The sequence below is a fragment of the Haliotis cracherodii genome, unplaced genomic scaffold (assembly GCF_022045235.1).
Source record: "Haliotis cracherodii isolate W230 unplaced genomic scaffold, xgHalCrac1.p SCAF_8, whole genome shotgun sequence".
NCBI lineage: Eukaryota > Metazoa > Mollusca > Gastropoda > Lepetellida > Haliotidae > Haliotis > Haliotis cracherodii.
In genome coordinates this window covers 37,008,113-37,029,390 of record NW_027266341.1, presented here as the reverse complement: position 1 = coordinate 37,029,390, position 21,278 = coordinate 37,008,113, and the positions used below count along the sequence as shown (strand labels likewise).

Sequence of the window (21,278 nt, the reverse complement as noted above, 5' to 3'; positions counted from 1 at the left end):
GATTCTGGGACATCTAGGGAGCGCAACTCTATACAACTAACTGAGATTATAAAGAAAAATGTTTATAAAAAAGGACGATATTATCAGGATGGCATACCTGTCTATCAGATGAGAGATATGGCCGATGATCCAGTTAAAGGTACTGAGGAGCACAAGAAAGTTTAACTATACCTCTCCGATCAGTTGATTTTATCATATGTTTGATTTTCAATTGCAATTATCTAAAGTTAGCGAATTGCTATCCAAAAAATTAACTGCACTGATAGTCAACAATTCTACAAGGTTATAGTTCTAAAGATTTAATTGAGTAAAATCTTTAAAAAATAGAAAAGATCGCACGATACACAACTGCTGATGCCCCAAACATCTTATCTTTGAAAATAATTAAAATTGTTTTTATCGGCACACAGTTACAGCTTTTCAAACATGGAAGAGGCCATGTAGTTGCAAATTCATTTCTTTCCCGAGTCGTCATGTAACCAATGTATTTTTCACAAAATTATCCAGCCACAGGTTACTTGTTACAAACTGTTAAAGAATGAGTGATGGTTAAGAGGCTTAATCAAATGTAACAACAGTTGTTTCAATTTAGGAACAGCTGGGTATATTTTCTTTTGCCCCTCAGTTTATGTATGTCCAAGTACATGTAGATTAGTTTCACCGAATTAATTATATTCGTACGCTTTGTGAAATAATCTGTAACCTGTGTATATTAATATTACTTCCTGCAGTCTACAGAGCGTGAATGTTATCACAATCCTCACGCCATGTCACTGTATAACTAACGATTACGCCGCCAATGCTAGAGTAACGCCTCACTCACAGAGGATCCGACTCGTAATTGTCAAAAGGTATCAAAGAGCGGACGTGAATACACACACACGATGAAGAAAAAATAAATATAAAACCTATTGCAGTAAGGTTCAATGACAAGGATAAACCAACTGACAGTTTACGGACTTTTAACGCTAGGCAATAACAACCAAGCTATCGATGATAGCGTATATTGCATCATATATTCGAATAGAAAAAAACTCACCCCTCTATATACATATGTATATAGAGGGGTGTGATTTTTTTCCATACGAATTTATATGTTACAGGCTATCATGGAGTTCCTGTGTATACATCATGTTGATCACGTACATCATGTAGGTCACGTACAAAATGTAGGTCACGTACATCATGTAGATCACGTAGATCACGTTGATCACGTACATCATGTAGGTCACCTACATCATGTACATTGTAGGTCGCGTACATCATGTTGATCACGTACAAAATGTAGGTCGTGTACATAACGTAGGTCACATATATCATGCTGATCACGTACAATATGTAGGTCACGTCCATTATGTCGATCACGTACAAAATTTAGGTCGCGTACATTATGTTGATCACGTACAAAATGTAGGTCACGTACATAACGTAGGTCACATATATCATGCTGATCACGTACAATATGTAGGTCACGTCCATTATGTCGATCACGTACAAAATGTAGGTCACGTACATAACGTAGGTCACATATATCATGTTGATCACGAACATCATGTAGGTCACGTCCATCATATTGATCACGTACAAAATGTTGATAACGTCCATCATGTCGATCACGTACAAAATGTAGGTCACGTACAAAATGTAGGCCACGTACATAACGTAGGTCACATATATCATGCTGATCACGTACAATATGTAGGTCACGTCCATTATGTCGATCACGTACAAAATGTAGGTCACGTACATAACGTAGGTCACATATATCATGCTGATCACGTACAATATGTAGGTCACGTCCATTATGTCGATCACGTACAAAATGTAGGTCACGTACATAACGTAGGTCACATATATCATATTGATCATGTACAATATGTAGGTCACGTCCATTATGTCGATCACGTACATCATGTAGGTCACGTACATCATGTAGGTCACGTACATCATGTAGGTCACGTACATCATGTAGGTCACGTCCATTATGTCGATCACGTACAAAATGTAGGTCACGTACATAACGTAGGTCACATATATCATGCTGATCACGTACAATATGTAGGTCACGTCCATTATGCCGATCACGTACAAAATGTAGGTCACGTACATAACGTAGGTCACATATATCATGTTGATCATGTACATCATGTAGGTCACGTCCATCATATTGATCACGTACAAAATGTTGATAACGTCCATCATGTCGATCACGTACAAAATGTAGGTCACGTACAAAATGTAGGCCACGTACGTCATGTTGATCAAGTACATCATGTTGATCAAGTACGTCATGTTGATCAAGTACATCATGTTGATCAAGTACGTCATGTTGATCAAGTACATCATGTTGATCACGTACATCTAGTGATCACGTACAAAATTAAGGGCACTTACATCATGTTGATCACGTATAAAATGTAGGTCGCGTACATCATGTCGATCGCATACAAAATGTAGGTCGCGTACATCATGAATGAATGAATTATCTTTATTTCCTCCATTAATTTCGGAGAGTGATATACATTTGGAATCATGTTAACACAGCATATTTAAACGAACATTATGCAGAGAAATTGGCAATACTAAATATTCACATGTCGTGGTTCTGGTATGAGATATACTCTCAATAGATAGAGCATTGATCGCCGGTTCCAGGAGCTTATGTCTCGTGATACAGAAGATATGAATTCAGCCCAGCTGTCAAGGCTCATATCCTCTACAATAGGGGTTATACCACCTTGCAATGTCACAAGTGTGACTTCGTCATCTGCACAGTCCTCAATACACATGTATTGTTCGAGGTTTAAAGAGTCAAATAGATGTTCATAGAAGGTGTTCCTTGCATCAGCTAAAGCTGTACAACATAGCAGTTGGTGCTTTATTATGTCATCGCACTCCTCATCACACATTAAACACTGTCCAGGTGTTATTGGTAGTGTTCCTAGCTTCACAAGTGCATACATTGGTCTAGTTGGTATATTGTACAGAATGCACATATTCCACAGTCTATGAGGTACAAGCTTACTGTGAATTTAAATAAATCTGTTTAATTCAGGGTGATCTCGCAGACTCGTGTGCCAATGAGCAGTTTCATGTTCTGTTATTTTAGTCTGTACGGTTTTGTTCCACACATCCTTGGATGAAAACTGGTTAGTTTTCATAAAGTGAACTATCATGGTCCATAATACATATTTCTTTGTCACATTGAGTAGATCAGACTTACATTTTGTCACTGCCTGTTATACATTGAGCACACTTGAAATAGATCACCTTTTTCGGGGCATATCTGTGGCTGCTTCTACACATCCTCCCAAGGAACATCAGCTTCATTTTGTCAATCACAGTTGTCATTGTCCACAATCGCAGCGTCTGAATAGTTGCAGCGGTCGGAGATCTTACATGAAAGTTGTGTACATTACGTGCAAACTAGCGCTGGAGTTTTTCAATTTCATTGTGTTCTGTCTTGGACATATTTGACCACAGTTCACACGCGTACAAGGCACATGGAATTATTACTCTACGCCATATGTTCATACACCAGACTGGGTTCAGACCACCTGCTCTTAGTCCAATATCTCTCAGGGGAATCAAATTCTTTCCGATTGGGAACGTTCGACTTGTCTCGCCGGCATATCTGACAGATGCAGCAGATTCGTGATACGACTGACGTATGATATGCCAGGCTTTCCCTTGCACACCAAGGATGAATAGTTTTAGGAGTAGTCTGTTGTGCCAAATGCGATCAAACGCTTTCTCATTATCAAGAAACACGGTGTATGCATTAGAAGACCTTTTCGTGTAGAAAGATATGACTTCTTTGAGTATATAGGTAGCTATATTTGTACCAAGTTCTCGCCTGAAGCCACATTGTAATCTATGTGGGAAGTCGGGCTCCATATATTTGATATATCTCTCAATTCTCTCTAGTAGGATCTTTTCGAACAGTTTTCCCACCACGGAAGTCATAGTGATACCTCTGTAATTTTCAGGATCCGATCTGTCTTTATTGTTTCCTTTATATATTGGAATAATTGTTCCAGATCTCAACAGTGCAGGCCTGTAGCATGTTCGTATCATCGTGTTAAACAGATGGGTTAAGTGTTTTAGAAGCATATCTCCAGCGAAATAGATATGTTCATTTGTGATTTGGTCCGGTCCTGGTGATTTTCTCATTTTTAAGCTTTGTTTCAGTCGTTTTAGTTCGTGTATTTCTATGTCTGTTTTCAGTATAGGATCATCGTCCAGAAGTGGTATCTTTGAGATGTTGTTTATTCTAGAGTCCGTCTCGACACGAAAGTCGCTGTCAAACTCCGGCCGGTCAAGAGGTGATAATAGTATAGTAGTCTGCCCACAAGTTGCATAGTAGTCTGCCCACAAGTTGAACACCTCTGATGGTGTATTGCAACAGCGATCTTTGTACCTGAGGTGTGTATTTACAGTCTTAGATCGTCTTTGTTTCTTTAGAATCCTGTAGAATTCAGCAATATCTACTTCACATGCTGAGTTTATTTCAACATATGTTTCTTTATTCCATTGTCTCTCAGCCTGTCTTTTGCAACGTCTATAGGGTATACGAGTCGTTACCGGCACCCCGAGGCCTGTCTTCTGCTGACCACAATCTTATCGCCTGGCACATTTTGTAGTGATAGAGGTCAAGATTTGAACTCTTCCAGTACGGTTTCAGGTGAGCTCTATAGTATGAACTTAGCAGCAGACGTCTTTAGTGCGCTGACAATCAAGTCAAAATAACTATCTATGACATCAGCTCCTATATAATCCCAGTGTCAAGCATTACATCACCAAGCAATGTGTGAACCTCGGCTTCATACATACTTAGTTCTAAGTGTCTAGCTTTTGTCCATTTGTATGGAGTCGACGGCATGTCCGCTTTACATGTAGTGTTGTTTAGCTTGTCATCATGTATGGACACTATAACAGAGAAGTGATCAGACACATCGAAAGGAGTTGAATCATATATTCGTGTCTTGTTGACAGATAGTTGTAGATGTTGAGGTACAAATACATAGTCAATTACGGACGATTGTGTGTAACTCTTGTTCCTCCATGTTATTAGTTGTCCTACTAACTTTACCGCTGTTATCGGAAGATACCATATTCCGCACAGAGAGATATTCTCTAGTAGGCGTGATCGATGCGAGTTTTGATTATTGGTTATGTCAGTGTTGAATGTCACGTACAGCATGTTGATTACGAAAGTATATCAAATGGTCATGTAGATAACGTAGATCACGTGGATAACGTAGATCATGTAGATAACGTAGATCACGTGGATAACGTGGATCATGTAGATCAGGTTAATCATGTCGGTCAGAAAGTGGCGTAGACCAAGATTCATACTCATGGGGTAAATAAATGCTTCCGATAATTATTAAAATGCTTTGTTCCTGGTCATCTGCGTTATCCAGGCAGCACTAAACACAGACTATCGTGTACCTCTTGTAGATTATGTAGATCATAGATCACGTGCATCACCTATATGTATGTTATCCAGGCACACTAAACACAGACTATCGTGTACCTCTTGTAGATAATGTAGATCATAGATCACGTGCATCGCCTATATGTATGTTATCCAGGCACACTAAACACAGACTATCGTGTAACTCTTGTAGATTATGAAGATCATAGATCACGTGCATCGCCTATATGTATGTTATCCAGGCACACTAAACACAGACTATCGTGTACCTCTTGTAGATTATGTAGATCATAGATCACGTGCATCACCTATATGTATGTTATCCAGGCACACTAAACACAGACTATCGTGTACCTCTTGTAGATTATGTAGATCATAGATCACGTGCATCACCTATATGTATGTTATCCAGGCAGCACTAAACACAGACTATCGTGTACTTCTTGTAGATTATGTCGATCATAGATCACGTGCATCACCTATATGTATGTTATCCAGGCGCACACAACACAGACAATAGCTATAGCTACGCCCCCGGTGACGTATACTCCCTCCAGCCTGCACCGGCGACACACAGCCCAGGGGCTGCAGGGACAGTATTCGTCGAACCCTCCTTCCCCATGGGGACGGATGTATATTACCCACAACCGACAGGTACAATGGCAGGAACAGCTTTACCCACGACGGTTCCCTGATGAAACCTAATCGATCAATGCAATATAATCTTACGCGAACGCTAAATACTACGTACACACACGAACGCACACACACACACACACACGCAGGCACACGCACACACGCACGCACGCACGCGCGCACACACACACACACAGAGACTAACTCAGCTCATTACAATAACGAGAATTCACCCACCAGGAAGCAAGTGTCTTGCCGCTGTCAGTAATTTTCCAGCTATGTCACAGGCCTGTAATATAGGGCCTGAGAAACCAGTTAGACCGCATTAGATACTAATTGTTATACTGTTATATATATTTATATATATATATATGTGTGTGTGTGTGTATGTGTGTGTGTGTGCGTGCGTGCGTGTGCGTGTGTGTGTGTGAGTGAGCGTGAGCGTGTGTGTGTGTGTGTGTGTGTGTGTGTGTGTGTGTGTGTGTGTGTGTGTGTGTGTGTACACTCTGCAGTTAACATTTCGTCCATGAACTTGTGTTTAGGGTATCTCAAACAATATATTTCACATAAATTAAGCAACTATTTTGATTGTGGTTCTATGGAAGATGCGCAGTTCAGTAGTACTCGCACTCGCTTCAATCAGTCAATGGTTAACCACCTCCCAAAAGGGCATCGTGTAGACAAGGAGATTTTTTTTCTTTTATTTACTAGTAGTTAATTTGATTATTATGACTTTGAATTGAAGAATTTGATGTAGTCACGCTTGAAATGAGTCAAAATATGTGACATAGTATTTGATGATTCCGAATAAGTGTTGGGACATATCCGGCACGATAACATATTGGCCAGCCGTGCTTCCACAGGATTTAAGGTGACACCACAGCATCATCGGTGGTTCTAAATCGGCTTGCCTAATCGAAAGTACTGAACGTCCAAGAACGTCCATCAACAACTATTTTGTCAATATAAAGTAAAGTTCCTGACACATATGTGTCGAAACTACAGCAGAACTAATTTCCACGAACATCTCAAAACTACGTCGTTTGTAGAACTAATTCCTGGAAAAGTTTTGGGTAATCAGTCATCGGTCATTCACGACCTATATATTTAGATTGATGTATTGTATTCACTTGGAAAATGCAGTGCTAGTGCCTCTCGAAATTAAATGAAAAGATGAGTAAAAAAATATGTTCAAACTATTGATTAAGAAGAATGTTTTTCATTAGGGATAAGATGGCAATGCAAGTTAATATACTGAACAACAAAAGTTCCTGTGACATTGAATAAGATTTAAAGCAAAGTTATGTTTTTTTCCAAATCTGAAACAATTTCTGTTTGCAACAGATAAAAGACTCCGGTAAGTGTTTAAATGGTTTAATTTGCCATACTGACTTCAGAAAATGCGTGATTTCATAAACAAAAACATGAACATGCCAAAATGTCAATTTACAAATCAATAGCATGTGTAGCCACCTCTGGTTGCGATGCAAGCAACACATCTTCGTCTCATGGAATGGACCATGCGTCGCACAAAGTACTATGGGATATCTGTCCAAATTTGCTGCATATACCACTGTAGACGTGCTTGACGGTGGTTTCCTGTCAAAATGGGACGTCTCGCGGGTCGTGTGGCGACAATCCCTGCACATCTGAGGCGGCGACGTACGGTTTGTGAAGATATTCGTCGAAGGCCAGGGCTGCGTCTTGCAGTCACTGTTGCTGGCTGGAATCGATTTCGTAGGTGTGTTGTTCGAATCCAGTTGTCTTGTCGATTATTGGTTACGCGTGGCCTGCCACTCCAAATGATGTTTCTGTGGACGTTATAAATTGTCTTGCAACATCACGTTGACTCGATCCTGCTTCAAGCATACCAATGGCTCGCAGACGCTCATTTTCGGACAGGCGTGGCATTTCGTAATGTTGTATAACAGCGTAATTTTGTTGTTTTTCTGAGTGGTTGTTGTCAGCACGATGCTAAACAATGCATATGGAATCCCGTTAACGCACATGTTTTTATACCCATTCTTGGGTAGTGAAATGCATGGGGCTTGCATAAAAGTAAACTTTTGCATGGAATGCATGCTTTTCTGTAGCAGTTGCGTTTTTTGTGACTTGATTCCATACATGTACAACAATATTGAAAACCAAACTTTACTTGTTTGAAAAATACACTAAAATATTGGTGTTGAGTATATTTGACCAACGATAAATGAATAACGCAATGCGGCGTGAAGTCATTTTTCTCAATGCGAAAACCACTAAGATAGCTCCAGATTGTAATTAGCGTGGTCTCCCTTTCCATGCCGTGATCACAGAACATATATGTCCATATATTTCCATGGTATAAGGTTTGATTGAGCATTGATGCCTGCATATGGTCATGAAAGGAAATAAAATGACTCACAACTCACTGATTCGTCTTGTATACCTCAAAGTATTTCAAACTAATCTTATATATGCCAAACCTGCGAACAATTTGCTGTTAATACCTGGAAATTTAAGGGGAAAGTTTCGTTTCTATATGTAACGTTTGGAATACGGTTTGAAATTGTAAACTGTCCAAATTATTCCAAATGGTATGCACACACATGTAAATGTCATTATTTTGGTTTTGTATCGCTACCCCCTTTCATACATGACCCAACACACCTACCAGGATATTGGACGGGTATGAATACAGATGTAAATGTGTGCATTGCTACATCTCTCTCTCACTCACTTGGCTCACCTCAATCCTACGTACAAAGGGATCTATGTTGGAACTTGTTTGCGTGACGTGACTATCACAAGAGAACACTCGGGCCAGTCGTAACTCAATATGAATGAATCAAATCGTGTGTGACGTTTAAACTGTGTCGTTTCCCGGAGCGACTGTCTTGTTGTGCAAGATCTGACTTTATTCGGCAGGATCTGACGCTTCATTGATAACAATGTAATCTTGAGATATATGAGAACTCCAACGCTCCCCCAGATGTTATGTTGGAAGCAGAATTAACTGAGTGAACCGGAATGACAAAACCCATAATTATTTAGCATCATGTTCACATTGAATTTACTAATACTATCTTAATCATACGCAAATGGAAAATGATTTTGTCCATAGGTACATGTCTGTTCTAAAACCTTCCATGTGAAATATGGACTTTGACGTACACATCTTTCAAAATATACCATACATAAATGCTTAATACACCATGCTTAATATTCGATTTATACAATTACTAACAATTAAAGTTACTTAACGAAAATGTTCTGTAATTAGATTCGAAACACAAAACTTCACTTCATAAGTCCACATGGTTAAGGAGTATAACCTTGTCAGCAAGCTGACAAGAAAAGAATGTCATCTGTGGGACAGTCACCTCCCAGTTACAACAGACACCAGAAGATTAGACCCTTCAGGTCATTGCAATAATTACATTGCGTTATTTATTTATCTATGCTCTAATAACCTAAAACCTAGAATATACATTGCTGTAAATTGTGTAAATAAACATATTTGTGATATGGTCAATTCAGTTTGATCGCGGCGTGACATTTTAGTTAAGAATTTACTTCACTATATGTTGAGTTTGTGGAAGTATTAACGCAACAGCTAGTTGACACACTGCAAATTGTACGCACATATCTAAAATGCAAAAAAAACTAAATTTTGAAATTATTATAATTATAAACGTCAACTTCACAGACTGTCTGTGTGATCATCAACACACATCGTTCAGCTCAATAATCCACCACAAGCCACGCCTGTTCTAATGCAAGCCAATCACGAAACAGTAGTCCGTTCGTCCGTTCATGCAAGCAGGCGTATCCAACATCAACGCATAAGGAGATGACAGACCGAGAATCATAAGAAGGGCGCACCACTGAGGGACATAACTGTTTATAGCGAATCCTCGCTTTTCGTTTAAACCCTCGAATCACAGTTCTATACAAAACGACGAATGACTTTATTTACATACCCTCCATTCTACCAGGATAACATACATGTTTGTATACACTGGCAGTCATCCAGTATTCGGCTAAATTTAGAATGCATTTTCAGTGTGTGCTGTGTGGTGTTTCTCAACATCCCATGAGAGGGTATATCTTACATGTTTAACTGTCGACTGGACAAACGCAGTGTCGTCATTTAAAGTCTAATAAGATGACCCTTATACAGAATGGATTCACTGTGCTGGTGTTGACCGTTGTTTGTAAGTATTTACTGGTTCATCGTTTGTACCTCTATTAATCAAATATGGTTAAGGTGTATATAGGTAGATGTTGGAAACAAATCTCACTGCTGAACCGCGTGAGAACTCCAGGAAAATGTCAGAAAATGCCCACACTACTCGCCAGTGAATGGAAGATCGGGGCGACCTGGCTGATCGCGGGTCATTGTGCCCTGGTCTGCCGTGGTCTGCTGCTAATGCATGTATACAGTGCTTCTGTTATATGTTTGGACTTTTGCAATTGTATCCACAAAAATATGCTATTTTAAAATTAATATGAAACCTTACCAATCGTAAATGTAATATTATCCAGTCACTTGTCGAAGGATATCACATGTTTCCCAACACAATAGCTCTTGGGTACGTGCTTGAGGGGTGTGTGAGTGAGTGGGGGAGTGTGTATGAGTGAGAGGGTGCGTGTTCAACAGTTGTGTTACTCAAAGCTAACGAATGAGTGAGTGAGAGAGTTGGGTTTAACGCCGCTTTTAACGGTATTCCAGTTATATATCGCGGCGTGTCAGCTTAATTTGGGAGGAACGCCCGAAGTGATGCGGGTCTCAGACGTTTACCACTTCGGTGAAACCCACGAAACGGGTGTGGTGCTGACAAACCTAGAAACATAATCGGGGCGAACTGGGATTCGAACCCACAATCATGGTTTCTGGCGTGCCCAAGAGACGCATCTCTGCACAGCGAATCGTGGCGCCTGAGACGACTGGGCCACCCGTGAGGAATGAAGACATTACAATTCTCGTTACAGCTCAAGCTTCGCAACTATGCTTCAAGGAATTTTCTACTGAACCTTCTAGAATACTGGGCAGATTTTTCCTTTGTGAAGGACAGTGTTGCAATCCACGTTCTACAAAAACTTGCTGTGAAGTAGAAAGGTTGGTGCATCACACTGTAGATGGGTGAGTGAGTTTAGGTGTACGCCGCATTTAGCTTTATTGATACATGCTACAAGTATCAAGAAGAGGGACAATAATTACGTGCTTAACACATTGTGGGAAATCGAATTAGGGTTTTCTGTGTGACACACCGATGTTTGTACCATAATGGTATCTACCGCTCGAAAGAGTAGGAAAGCACTTGTGTATATGGTCAAATGCTGAATTGTATTTCAATGACTGTTTGATTAGACAAACACAATAATCCATAAAAGAGAATATATTATTTTTCTGTTGGTCTTTCCTGCCTTATCTGTCTGTTTTGTCTGTTACTATTATCTGTATATTTTATCTCTCAATGTCTTTACCTATCTGTGTTATCTGTCTGTCGGGGCGTTCGCTCGTCACGCCGAAGACCCGGGTTTGATTCCCGACATGGGTACAATGTGTGAAGCCCATTTCTGGTGTCCGGCGCCGTGATATTGCTGGAATATTGGTAAAGCGGCGTAAAAGCATACTCACTCACTCACTCACTCACTCACTCACTCACTCACTATCTGTCCGTCTGTATGAATTATCTGTCTCTCTGTCTGCCTTAACTTTCTGTCTGGTCTGTCTCTCTGTCTGCCTTATCTGTATGTATGTCTGCCTTGTCTTTATATGTGTCTGCCTTGGCTGTATGTATGTCTGCCTGCCTTGTCTGTCTGCCTTATCTGTATGTATGTCTGCCTTGTCTGTCTGCCTTATCGGTAAGTATGTCTGCCTTGTCTGTCTGCCTTATCTGTATGTATGTCTGCCTTGTCTGTCTGCCTTGTCTGTCTGCCGTATCTGTATGTATGTTTGCCTTGTCTGTCTGCATTATCTGTATGTATGCCTAATCTGTATGTATGTCTGCCTTGTTTGTATGTACGTCTGCCTTATCTGTATGTATGTCTGCCTTGTCTGTCTGCCTTATCTATATGTATGTCTGCCTTGTCTGTATGTACGTCTGCCTTATCTGTCTGCCTTGTCTGTCTGCCTTATCTGTATGTATGTCTTGCCCTCTCTGTCTGCCTTGTCTGTCTGCCTTATCTGTAAGTATGTCTGCCTTGTCTGTTTGCCCTATCTGTATGTATGTCTGCCTTGTCTGTCTTCCTTATTTGTATGTATGTCTGCCTTATCTGTATGTATGTCTGCCTTGTCTGTCCGCCTTATCTGTATGTATGTCTGCCTTATCTGTATGTATGAATGCCTTGTCTGTCTGCCTTATCTGTATGTATGTATGCCTTATCTGTATGTACGTCTGCCTTATCTGTATGTATGTCTGCCTTGTCTGTCTGCCTTATCTGTATGTATGTCTGCCTTATCTGTATGCATGAATGCCTTGTCTGTCTGCCTTATCTGTATGTATGTATGCCTTATCTGTATGTATGTCTGCCTTATCTGTGTGTATGTCTGCCTTGTCTGTGTGTATATCTGCCTTCTCTGTGTGTGTCTCCCTTATCTGTGTGTATGTCTGCCTTGTCTGTCTGCCTTATCTGTATGTATGTCTGCCTTGTCTTTCTGCCTTATCTGTATGTATGTCTGCCTTATCTGTCTGTCTTATCTGTGTGTATGTCTGCCTTGACTGTCTGCCTTATCTGTATGTATGTCTGTCTTATCTGTCTGCCTTATCTGTCTGTCTTATCTGTAAGTATGTCTGCCTTGTCTGCCTGCCTTGTCTGTCTGCCTTATCTGTATGTCTCTCTGCCTTATCTGTATGTCTGTCTGCCTTATCTGTAAGTATGTCTGCCTTGTCTGTCTGCCTTATTTGTATGTCTGTCTGCCTTATCTGTCTGCCTTGTCTGTCTGCCTTATCTGTATGTATGTCTGCCTTGTCTGTCTGCCTTATCTGTATGTATGTCTGCCTTGTCTGTCTGCCTTATCTGTATGTATGTCTGCCTTGTCTGTCTGCCTTATCTGTATGTATGTCTGCCTTATCTGTATGTATGTCTGCCTTGTCTGTCTGCCTCATCTGTATGTATGTATGCCTTATCTGTATGTACGTCTGCCTTATCTGTATGTCTGTCTGCCTTATCTGTATGTCTGTATGCCTTATCTGTATGTCTGTCAGCCTTATCTGTATGTATGTCTGCCTTGTCTGTCTCCCTTATCTGTATGTATGTCTGCCTTATCTGTATGTATGTATGTATGCCTTATCTGTGTGCATGTCTGCCTTGTCTGTCTGCCTTATCTGTATGTATGTCAGCCTTATCTGTATGTATGTCTGCCTTGTCTGTCTGCCTTATCTGTATGTATGTCTGCCTTACCTGTATGTATGTCTGCCTTATCTGTAAGTATGTCTTGCCCTCTCTGTCTGCCTTGTCTATCTGCCTTATCTGTAAGTATGTCTGCCTTCTCTGTCTGCCTTATCTGTATGTATGTCTGCCTTGTTTGTATGTATGTCTGCCTTATCTGTATGTATGTCTGCCTTGTCTGTCTGCCTTATCTGTATGTATGTCAGCCTTATCTGTATGCATGTCTGCCTTGTCTGTCTGCCTTATCTGTATGTATGTCTGCCTTATCTGTATGTATGTCTGCCTTGTCTGTCTGCCTTATCTGTATGTATGTCTGCCTTATCTGTATGTATGTCTGCCTTATCTGTAAGTATGTCTTGCCCACTCTGTCTGCCTTGTCTGTCTGCCTTATCTGTATGTATGTCTGCCGTATCTGTCTGCCTTATCTGTAAGTATGTCTGCCTTCTCTGTCTGCCTAATCTGTATGTATGTCTGCCTTGTTTGTATGTACGTCTGCCTTATCTGTATGTATGTTTGCCTTGTCTGTCTGCCTTATATGTATGTATGTCTGCCTTATCTGTATGTATGTCTGCCTTGTCTGTCTGCCTCATCTGTATGTATGTCTGCCTTATCTGTATGTCTGTCTGCCTTATCTGTATGTCTGTCTGCCTTATCTGTATGTCTGTATGCCTTATCTGTATGTCTGTATGCCTTATCTGTATGTATGTCTGCCTTGTCTGTCTCCCTTATCTGTATGTATGTCTGCCTTATCTGTATGTATGTATGTATGCCTTATCTGTGTGCATGTCTGCCTTGTCTGTCTGCCTTATCTGTATGTATGTCAGCCTTATCTGTATGTATGTCTGCCTTGTCTGTCTGCCTTATCTGTATGTATGTCTGCCTTACCTGTATGTATGTCTGCCTTATCTGTAAATATGTCTGCCTTCTCTGTCTGCCTTATCTGTATGTATGTCTGCCTTGTTTGTATGTACGTCTGCCTTATCTGTATGTATGTCTGCCTTGTCTGTCTGTCTTATCTGTATGTATGTCTGCCTTGTTTGTATGTACGTCTGCCTTATCTGTATGTATGTCTGCCTTATCTGTCTGCCTTGTCTGTCTGCCTTATCTGTATGTATGTCTTGCCCTCTCTGTCTGCCTTATCTGTATGTCTGCCTTGTCTGTTTGCCCTATCTGTATGTATGTCTGCCTTGTCTGTCTTCCTTATTTGTATGTATGTCTGCCTTGTCTGTATGTATGTCTGCCTTGTCTGTCTGCCTTATCTGTATGTATGTCTGCCTTGTCTGTCTGCCTTATCTGTATGTATGTCTGCCTTGTCTATCTGCCTTATCTGTATGTCTGTCTGCCTTATCTGTATGTATGTCTTGCCCTCTCTGTCTGCCTTCTCTGTCTGCCTTATCTGTAAGTATGTCTGCCTGCCTTATCTGTATGTCTGTCTGCCTTATCTGTATGTATCTCTGCCTTATCTGTATGTATGTCTGCCTTGTCTGTCTGCCTTGTCTGTCTCTCTGTCTGCATTGTCTGTCTGCCTTATCTGTATGGCTTTATGTTCGTGTACTTAACTATCTGTCCGTATGCCTTATATCTGTCTCTGTCTGCCTTGTCTGACTGTCTGTTTGAATTATCCATCTATCGTGCTTCTTTTTTGCCCTTCCGTCTGCTTAAAGTATCAGTATTTCCGTCCAACTCCTCCGTCTGCCTCTTTGCCTTATCTGTTTGTCTTTCTGCCTGTCTGCCTTATCTGTATGTTTATCTGTCTGCGTTATCTATTTCTCTGTCTTTCTGTATGCCTGATCTCTCCGTGTGATTGTCTGTCTCACGGTATGTCTGTCGTATTTGTCTGTCTGTCTCTGTCCGATGTCTCTGTTTGATAGTCTGTATGCCTGGCTACCTTATCTGTATGCCTGTCTGCCTATATGTATGCCTTGACGTTTGTCTGCTTAACTGTCTGTCTGTCAGTCAACCATATCTGTCTGTCTCCTTTTCCCTCATATCCGGATGTGTCTCTATCTGTCGGCCATCTCTGCCTATCTGTCAGTTTGCCTTATCTGTCTGCATTTTATGTCCGTCTGTCCACCTGCCCAATCTGCCTTTCCGTCTGTTTCACTCTGTCTGTCTTAGGCATCTGTCTGTCTGTCTTATCTATTTGATTGATTGTCTGTCTGCTTGTCTACGTTATCTGTCTTGTCTCTCTGCCTAATTTCCTTCTCTCCCCATCTTTCTGTCTGTCTGCCTTACGGTCTGTCTGCCTTAGCTGTCGGTCTGTGTGACTGTGTCTAATTTCCTTCTTTGTCCACCTATCTGTCTGTATGTATGTATGTTTGCATTATCCTTTCTGTCCGTCCGTCGTATCTACCTGTCTTACACATATCTATTGTGAGTTTGGTATTCGAAAAATTTAAGGTTTTGTATTGATATGATTTCTAGTTTCGCATATTGATATAATTTCATTTTTATCCTTGGCTGCTCTGTTTATATAGGTTTGAGTAGCTGCCCATCTCTCAGAAATAGAGTTAGTTTGGCCTTCGCTATTGCATCTCTTGGCTTTAGGAGATCTATGACAGATTGCGGATCTAACTACAATTCTTGTTCTAACCAATAGATTCAGTCTGATTGCAAGATGAACAAACCTTGCCATAGTGTTTTTTGTGACCGAGTCTGAGGCATGAGATGGCAATTTCAATTTTCCTTTCATTTGAGTATGAGTTTGGCTTTTGTTGGATCTTGGATTGAATTTTGTATAGCCATATGCTGATCCTACTTGTATCTCCCATTGGACTATTGAGGCTTTGATTTTGATTTTCATCTCTAGTTTACTAAAGGGAATAGGCTGTATCTCCGCTTTGTCTAGAGCTAGCTTCGCCAGTGAGTCTGCTTTTTCATTTCCATGAATATCTATGTGAGAGGGGATCCCACACAGCTCCATCTGCTGCCCTTGGTCCGAGAGTTTTGTAAATTCGTATATGGCGACTCATTTATATATTTCTGTCAGATTTCCGAAAGTGGCAATCGCTGGGAGCGTCATTGGAGCAATGTTTGTCATCCTCGTCATCGCAGGTGTTGTGTACTTCTGCCGTAAGTCACGGAGAAAAGCGCCAAGAAACCAGCCGCCGATGTTTACAGGTACATATACTGGTGTATATAGTTATATGTGAACCATGGGTGTACAAGTGAGTATCGCTCTGTGGATTTATATGGTTATGCCTCACGTGATATGTATTTAACATTTCATAGTAGCCTGGAGTGTAAATATAGAACATCAACGCCAGAGAATAGTCCGTCTCGAGTATCTACTGACAGATTCAATTGGGCGTAAAGGCAATTTCTTCTTAAAATAGTTCCTGATCTCATTTACATAGTTATCGGATCGTGATACCAAATTTATCGCATTGGTGTATGTATGTATGTATGTATGTATGTATGTATGTATGTATGTATGTATGTATGTATGTAACATATGTATGTATGTATGTATGTACAGTACACTACGGTTATAACGAACACGCTTATAACGAACTGACCGATATAACGAACCTATTTTTAGTCCCGGCCATTTGATGTAAATATGCTGTACAAATGCTTATAACGAACTACGGTTATAACGAACTAAAATAAGTGGTCCCTTTGAGTTCGTTATAACCGTAGTTTACTGTATGTATGTGTGTGTGTGTGTGTGCGTGTGTGCGTGGGTGCAAGCGTGCGTGCGTATCGAGGGATACATGTTAGCTGATAAGAGCTAACGTCATATTACCCTGAGATATAAGCCACCATAATGCATGTTCACTGGCAAAAGAATGACCTTACTTATTGTGTGTCTTTGTACGATGTACGTGGTCTAACCGGTTTCTTAGGCCCTATATTAAAGGCCTGTGACATAGCTGGAAAATTACTGACAGCGGCAGAACATTTACTTCCTGGTAGGTGAATACTCGTAATGAGCTGAGTTAGCTACATATTGAATGTGACATGTTGTTTGGGTTTGGGTGCGTTGTGTGTGTGTGTGTGTGTGTGTGTGTGTGTGTGTGTGTGTGTGTGTGTGTGTGTGTGTGTGTGTGTGTGTTTGTCGACAACACAAACACTTTCACATGCTTTGGTATATGTCAACTTATGATAACACTTGGTATTTATCTTGTTTAGCTTTGGGAGAACCTGTCGTACTTCCGCCACCCGAACCAGCCCGACCTACCCCGCCGCCATCTCGTTTAGCTTTGGGAACACCTGTCGCACGTCCGCCATTTGAACCAGCCCGACCTACGCCGCCAGATGAAAATACACCACCACCAACCTATGATGAATGTGTCACCAAGACGCCACCAGGGGTGTACACTGTTTCTCCACAATCCTGTAGCAGTGTTGTAGATGACCCACCTGACAGAGGTTTCTGATGCCATGCAAACAGGGCGTTCCGTTCATCACCAAATTAAGGAAGTATCGTTCTCGCATTCACAAAGTCATCAAACTTACTTCACCTCAATCCCACGTACCAAGAGATCCAGTTTGGACTAACACACGACACCGCGTGATTATAAACTGTGATGTACAAGCCTTTTGTATAGTTCGGTCAGTTGACAGTGAGATTAATCATATTGTACATGTTGTATGCGATAAAGCATACAACCGTAAAGATATACGCTATAGCTACATGAATTAACGTATATCACCACTGTTCTTACTGACTGTTTGTTCAATGGAACATCGGATCCATCCGCACACACCTCACAAAAGAAGCTGCATATCATCTACTCAAGTGTCTGATCCTTTCCAGGTTGGATTAATGTAGTGGGCTGCGCTGGGCAAATCTCCAGAGAATCCAGAAGTAAACAACGCGTTTGGTTAGCAGATGAGGCAAGACGGCATCAGTCATGATGTCATTACATCGAAGCAAGGATTCAATACAAGATCTGGACCATCACCTACAGATAAATGAACGCCTTGGTCCATCCTACCTTGCCGATCTCATCACATCTTATGCACCAGAAAGACAGTTACGGTCAGCCAACAACCATCTACTGACCGGACCAAAGAGTCTAAAGATAGCTTGGACTCAAATCCTTAATGTTGCAGCAATTCTTTGGAAGAAATTGCCACAGGATCTCAATACTTCACCTTCTCTGTTCTTTCAAATCTGGACTACACACATTTTCAAACCATTTGTACAATCAGTGAACTTTCAATTACTCCACAGAATCGATATATGTATATTGAATTTATCTATGATCAACCACTTGGTGGACGGAATTTAGCGCCTCAAAAATAGACATATAATAAGTGTTTCTATTTGGGTCATTTGTACCAAGTGCTTCCACTATGCTGTTTTCCAAAGTGACTGTCTTGTGCAACTTTGTGGGTCAGGGTCTGGCGGTACATTGTAAGCATGAAATAACACTACTTCACTGCTCCTTAGGTGTTATGTAGGAAGCCGAATTAACTGCGTGAAACTGAATGCCAAACAACCCGCTATCATTTAGCATCATGTACATATTGGATTTACAATTTCTAAAAGTTTTAAAAATACTACGTACCTAAAACATTTAGTCCATGAAAATTAAATGACATTAACCTACAGTGTTGGAACAGTGCAAGGGATAAGGCACAATGTATAGTATCATAAAAAATGATTGCCTAAATTTTGAATACTATTTAAACGTACAGCAGGAAAACGCTTGGCGAATCCTACTTAAGTTTAGAACTTGTAATCATAATCTGCCTATTGAAACTGGGAGATGGAGAAACATACCTTCAACCGAAAGGAAATGCCAACTTTGCAAATTATCTGACTTAGGTGATGAATTCCATTATTTGCTTATTTGTCCATCTTTAGAAAACGAAAGAAAACATTTGTACACAGATTCTACTACATCAAACCCAATATGCGTAAAATGAATTTACTTTTCAATAATACACGACTAGGAACATTGTGAAAACTGTCCAAATTCTGTAAAATCATCATGTCATTGTTTAAACCTATCAAGTAACTCTCCCTCCTTTTGAATTGCACATATATTGCACCCTAGTAAATCTGTATAAACTTGCAAGCATGCTTGGCATATATATACATAATTATACATATATATGTAAATAAAGTTCAGTTCAGACAAGATAATCGGCTGCGACTAATTAACAACTGAGAGTTAGACAGCTCAAAGTGAATAACCTCTGCTGGGTTAACTAGTGGGAAATAAATACAAAGAGCCTATAACTAAAATATAAATGTCTTGTACAATAAAATAGACGAAAAACGCCAGAGTATCAAACTAGTCTTATGGACCAAACACTCAGTCTTTTTGACTGGGCAAGGAAATTCTACATTTCCCAAAATACAAGGTACACGAGCTAAGGAGTATCTAGACTCGCAATCATTAAAAAGGGTACTCGACTCTCAATAGCAAATAGGTACCTGACCTAAACGGGAAATTTGGTTATCATCGGATTACTTGAAAAAAAGTCTAGCTAATACGTTTTAGCTTAATACCACCAGTATAAGACAGTACCAAAGAGAAGACTGTCCCATAACCACTTACTAACGAAACCTAAGGTTCGACCTGACCAAACCAGTGGCAGTAGCTAAGGGTTATATACGTGTGCGCAGACGTCGTAGAGAACAACCTGTCCTGGTCAGCAGTGGGACTGCAAGAGCCTGGTGAGGTAACCAAAGTGTGTTTCCTTATTTAGGGAAAACCCGAATAGCAAACTAAGTACTGAACCAATACGGAAGACGTAAGTGAGTGACTGAGTATGGTTTTACGCCGCTTTTAGCAATATTCCAGCAATATTACGACCGGGGGACATCAGAAATGGGCTTCACACATTGTACCGATATGTATGTCGGGAATCGAACCTGGGTGTTCGGCGTGACGCTTTAACCACTAGGCTACCCGACCGCCCCGGAAGACGTTAGTAACAAAATAAGCGATGAACATAAGCTACCACAAATAGATATGTACAAGTATTGAAGTGGCAAACAATGACCACAGATACTTGAAAAATATACCAGTACTGGATGACCCCGCTACAGCGTGAAAAGCAAAGTTAAAAGAACATTTTCAATACATGAATAGGTTTCTGTACATATACGAGATGGCATTGATCGTATCAATACATGATAAAGTAAGCGATTTAACAGACAGAGAATAAAATTTACGGGTCACGAATTCTCCAACAATGAACATAAAGACACCGGACGACGCCGGGCAATTAAGAGAAGGGAAAGCGGGGCGTCACTAGACCGTGACTAGACTGGTTTTACGACCTTGTGACACGTGGGGATAATGTTGCGACTACAGACTTAATCAGTCCAGTGGTGGGATTCGAACCACGAACCAGAGGTTAATTCAAGGAAATGATGTCATTAGTTAGATGACTCTGCGTCCTGCTACAACAGACAGCAGAACATTTGACGCTACAAGTCAGTCAAACAAATAGTATATCGCCATTATGACATGTTTATTATGAGTTTGAAGCTTCAGCGTAAGGTGTGTTTGTTGTTTAACGCCGCACTCAGCAATCGTCACCGCCCTGGACACCCGAACCATTTCGTCGCCTTGTTCGACGCGACTAGGGTACTGGGGACCTGTTCTTAAACAAAACACAAACACGAGTGTCAGACTAACAACAACTACTAGCAGTCATCTTGGAAAATGCAGAACCCAACGATCTTTGCTGCAGTTGGATGACCAGTCGACATACATCAAAGTACCAGGCGGTATTCTGCACGGTAGTATAGGTATATGAATCCGGCTCCAGTGGAAGTGGTCCAGAACCATCATTACCTATAAATGATAATTTATATCATAGACTCCAGGTGGTGGTCAATTTAACTTAATCTCAT

The 21,278-nt window shown here is 40.7% G+C and overlaps 2 protein-coding genes across 3 annotated transcripts; one reads left to right on the top strand and one right to left on the bottom strand.

Moving 5' to 3' along the window:
- Nucleotides 1–1,374: 1,374 nt before the first annotated feature.
- On the bottom strand, nucleotides 1,375–2,328 carry LOC139450969 (uncharacterized). The gene has a single exon (XM_071232792.1). It carries the CDS (start codon nucleotides 2,326–2,328, stop codon nucleotides 1,375–1,377), a length of 954 nt encoding a protein of 317 aa, XP_071088893.1.
- A 7,808-nt stretch (nucleotides 2,329–10,136) lies between these two features.
- On the top strand, nucleotides 10,137–19,602 carry LOC139450037 (cysteine and tyrosine-rich protein 1-like). Of its 2 annotated transcripts, none has more exons than XM_071231666.1 (4): nucleotides 10,137–10,272; nucleotides 11,051–11,201; nucleotides 16,443–16,573; nucleotides 17,588–19,602. In XM_071231666.1, the coding sequence occupies exons 1-4, from the start codon at nucleotides 10,224–10,226 to the stop codon at nucleotides 17,833–17,835; spliced, it is 579 nt and encodes a 192-aa protein (XP_071087767.1). In that variant the 5' UTR covers nucleotides 10,137–10,223; the 3' UTR covers nucleotides 17,836–19,602. The 2 variants fall into 2 exon arrangements, with proteins under 2 accessions (XP_071087767.1, XP_071087768.1); XM_071231667.1 differs by having other exon boundaries at nucleotides 11,051–11,177; nucleotides 17,588–19,600.
- Nucleotides 19,603–21,278: the final 1,676 nt, after the last annotated feature.

Coding starts and splice junctions, on each gene's coding strand:
- LOC139450969 (XM_071232792.1), bottom strand. CDS start 2,328: ATGACGTACTTGATCAACATGATGTACTTGATCAACATGACGTACTTG.
- LOC139450037 (XM_071231666.1), top strand. CDS start 10,224: ATGACCCTTATACAGAATGGATTCACTGTGCTGGTGTTGACCGTTGTT. Junction 10,273..11,050: donor GCTGGTGTTGACCGTTGTTT/GTAAGTATTTAC, acceptor TTCTCGTTACAG/CTCAAGCTTCGCAACTATGC. Junction 11,202..16,442: donor GTGCATCACACTGTAGATGG/GTGAGTGAGTTT, acceptor TATTTCTGTCAG/ATTTCCGAAAGTGGCAATCG.